Source organism: Solanum stenotomum, chromosome 3 (assembly GCF_019186545.1).
Source record: "Solanum stenotomum isolate F172 chromosome 3, ASM1918654v1, whole genome shotgun sequence".
NCBI classification, from domain to species: domain Eukaryota; kingdom Viridiplantae; phylum Streptophyta; class Magnoliopsida; order Solanales; family Solanaceae; genus Solanum; species Solanum stenotomum.
In genome coordinates this window covers 59,178,713-59,181,815 of record NC_064284.1, presented here as the reverse complement: position 1 = coordinate 59,181,815, position 3,103 = coordinate 59,178,713, and the positions used below count along the sequence as shown (strand labels likewise).

The window sequence follows — 3,103 nt, the reverse complement described above, 5'->3', positions numbered from 1 at the left end:
ATACTTGATACAATAGTTCAAAATGGAATAGAAAAAGTAAATTACTATATGAAATATTTAAATACAAAATGAAATTGTTAATTTAAATAATTTTTAGTTATACATAAAAATAAGAAAAATTTTAGAATGATGCAATATTTATTATGCAATTGTATTTCATCATTTCACTTTTTATTTGAATTTTTCGTTAATATGTACTTTATTATATGTAATAAGATGATTCCTCGCAATGAATGCACCACAGGAATATTAAAAGTTGTTATAAAAATAATCTTTAGCCAATCATAGCCTCACAATTACTACTACAGTCTTCCTCCAAGTCAACATGCAGTCATCTTCATCCTTTTTCTACTACTTCTATTACTTCAACCGCATTCTGCCAAAAACATTAATGGTATTCTCCGTCCACCATGACTATTCTCCTCTCATTTCTCACTTTTTCTCTTCTCTTCCTCCCATTTTCCATTTCGTCATCACCTAATTACACCTTCCCTGAAAAACACTTCATCAATTGTGGTTCTGATTCTCCCATCGTACTCAACCGCGGCGGCGGCAGCACCACTTTTGCCGGTGACTTGAACTTCGACCCCAACCACAGTGATTCCGTTAAAGACCACACCACTACTACAGGTTTAGCTGGAATCTATCAAACAGCCAGAAAGTTCACTAAATCTGGGTCATACAATCTTCCAATTGATGAAAATGGGGTTTACATGGTACGGCTTCATTTCTTTCCTTTCGTTTCTCTATTCGATGCGAAATTCAGTGTTTCCGCTTCTGGGTTTTTGCTATTGTCCAATTTTAGCATACCTAGAAACTTAGTAACTTCCCCTGTTATCAAAGAGTTTCTGGTTCCTGTACTAAAAGGTCGTAATTTGGAAATCATTTTCAGACCTGATTCTTCTTTTGCATTTATTAATGCAATAGAAGCATTTGTTACTCCTCAAAGATTCATTCCAAACTCTAATGACACAACCCATGTCACTAGCAGCAAAAATGATTTATCCTCGAGTGTTTTGAATGTTATTCATAGGATTAATGTTGGGGGTTCTAATATTACCGACGATACGGATACCATGAGGAGAAAATGGGTAGCTGATGATGATTACTTACTTATCAAAAGATTTGCTAAGAACCTTACAATGTATAGTGGTAGTCTTAACTATGATCAAGTAGGAGGGGCTACTCAGTATGATGCTCCTGATTTGGTTTATAAAACTGCCAAAGAAATGAATAGTAGTCATGTTGAGACTCAAAGTAACATAACTTGGCGTTTTGAGGTGAAAAGGAATGCTACATTTTTTGTACGTCTACACTTTTGTGACATTGTTAGTGATCAGCGGAATGGTACAGTTTTCAATGCCTATATATATGGTCAGTTTGGTAAGCCAATTAGTCCATATGATAAATTTGAACAATTTGCAGTTCCTTTTTATGTTGATTTTGTGGTGGATTCAGATGGTTCTGGTTTTATGAATATCTCAGTTGGTCCTCGGAATGATTCAAAGTCTATAAATGCTTTTTTGAATGGGGTGGAAATAATGGAGTTGATTAATGATTGGGTTGAGTGGAGTGGAGAAAAGAATAACAATGTTTGGATAATTGTTGGTTCTGTCGTTGGTGGTGTGGTTCTCATTTCTGTTTCTATTGTGGTGATCTTGTGTTGTTTGAAACCAAGAAAAGCACAAACGGTTGAGAACTCGAGTTGGTGGCCAAGGATGAGTGTTAATGCTGGAAGTACAGAGGATAGGACTCCTGTAAGAACTCCAATTGGTAGCACTACTCCTGATATGAACCTTGGGTTAAAGATATCTTTCGCAGAGATTTTGCATGCTACTAATAAGTTTGATCCCAAATTTATGATTGGTGAGGGTGGTTTTGGGAAAGTTTACAAAGGAACTTTACACAGTGGTGTTAAAGTGGCTGTGAAAAGAAGCGAAGCTGGACATGGGCAGGGTCTTATGGAATTTCAAACTGAGATAATGCTCTTGTCCAAAATCCGCCATCAACATCTTGTTTCATTGATTGGTTATTGTGATGAAAGAGATGAGATGATACTTGTCTATGAATTCATGGCGAAGGGAACTTTGAGAGAGCATTTGTACAGTTCGAATGAAGATCTTGGTAAATCATCTTCACGGTCAAAATTATCGTGGGATCAAAGGCTTCAAATTTGTATAGGTGCAGCTAATGGTCTACAGTACCTTCATGCCGGTTTACCTGAGCCAACTATTCACAGGGATATTAAGTCAACAAACATACTTCTTGATGAAGATTATGTTGCCAAAGTTGCTGATTTCGGTCTCTCCAAATCAGGTCAACCTGAAGAAACACACATTGTTACTGATGTTAAAGGTAGCTTCGGTTATCTTGATCCCGAGTACCTGAAATCAATGCAACTAACTCAAAAGTCTGATGTCTATTCTTTTGGAGTTGTACTTTTTGAAGTACTTTGTGCTAGACCAGCTGTTGATAATATGCTTCCAAGAAACCAAATGAACTTAGCTGAATGGGGACTTTCTTGGCTAAAAGAAAACCAGATCGAAAAGATAATTGATCCATTTCTTGTAGGTAAAATTAACCCAAACTCTCTGAGGAAATTCGGAGAAATAGCAGAGAAGTGTCTGCAAGAGAATGGCACTGATAGGCCTAAGATGATGGATGTGTTGTGGGACTTGGATTACGCTCGACAGCTTCAACACCCTACAATGCCCCAACAATCTCATGAGGATACCAACTCCGATGTTTCGTGGCAAATGGCATTGCCTGGTATCAATCGCTTACCTTCTATAAATGTAAGCACAAGCTTTGTCAGTGTCACTGATAGCGAGGCTTTTTCAGAATTGAGGATCGATGAAACCAGATGATTTGTGGCCTCGTTGTTGTTAGCATTCATCTGATGATATGTAATTTCATCTTATTCTACTTCATTCTGTCTAATGTAATTGTGTATCAAAACAGTGTGTAATAGTCAGTGTTCAGTTTTAATTTCTGCATTGGATAATAGGCAAATGCCTCTTGACAATGCATCTGGATTGATAGTATATAATATTTTGATAATAAAGTTTCGTGTCTATTCTCCCATAGTGTCTAGTTTTAGTTT

The 3,103-nt window shown here is 36.7% G+C and overlaps 1 protein-coding gene across 1 annotated transcript; it reads left to right on the top strand.

The window, feature by feature from the left end:
* Window positions 1-368: 368 nt before the first annotated feature.
* LOC125859991 (probable receptor-like protein kinase At5g24010) lies at window positions 369-3,048 on the top strand. The gene has a single exon (XM_049539856.1). The coding sequence runs from the start codon at window positions 411-413 to the stop codon at window positions 2,865-2,867; it is 2,457 nt and encodes an 818-aa protein (XP_049395813.1). The 5' UTR covers window positions 369-410; the 3' UTR covers window positions 2,868-3,048.
* Window positions 3,049-3,103: the final 55 nt, after the last annotated feature.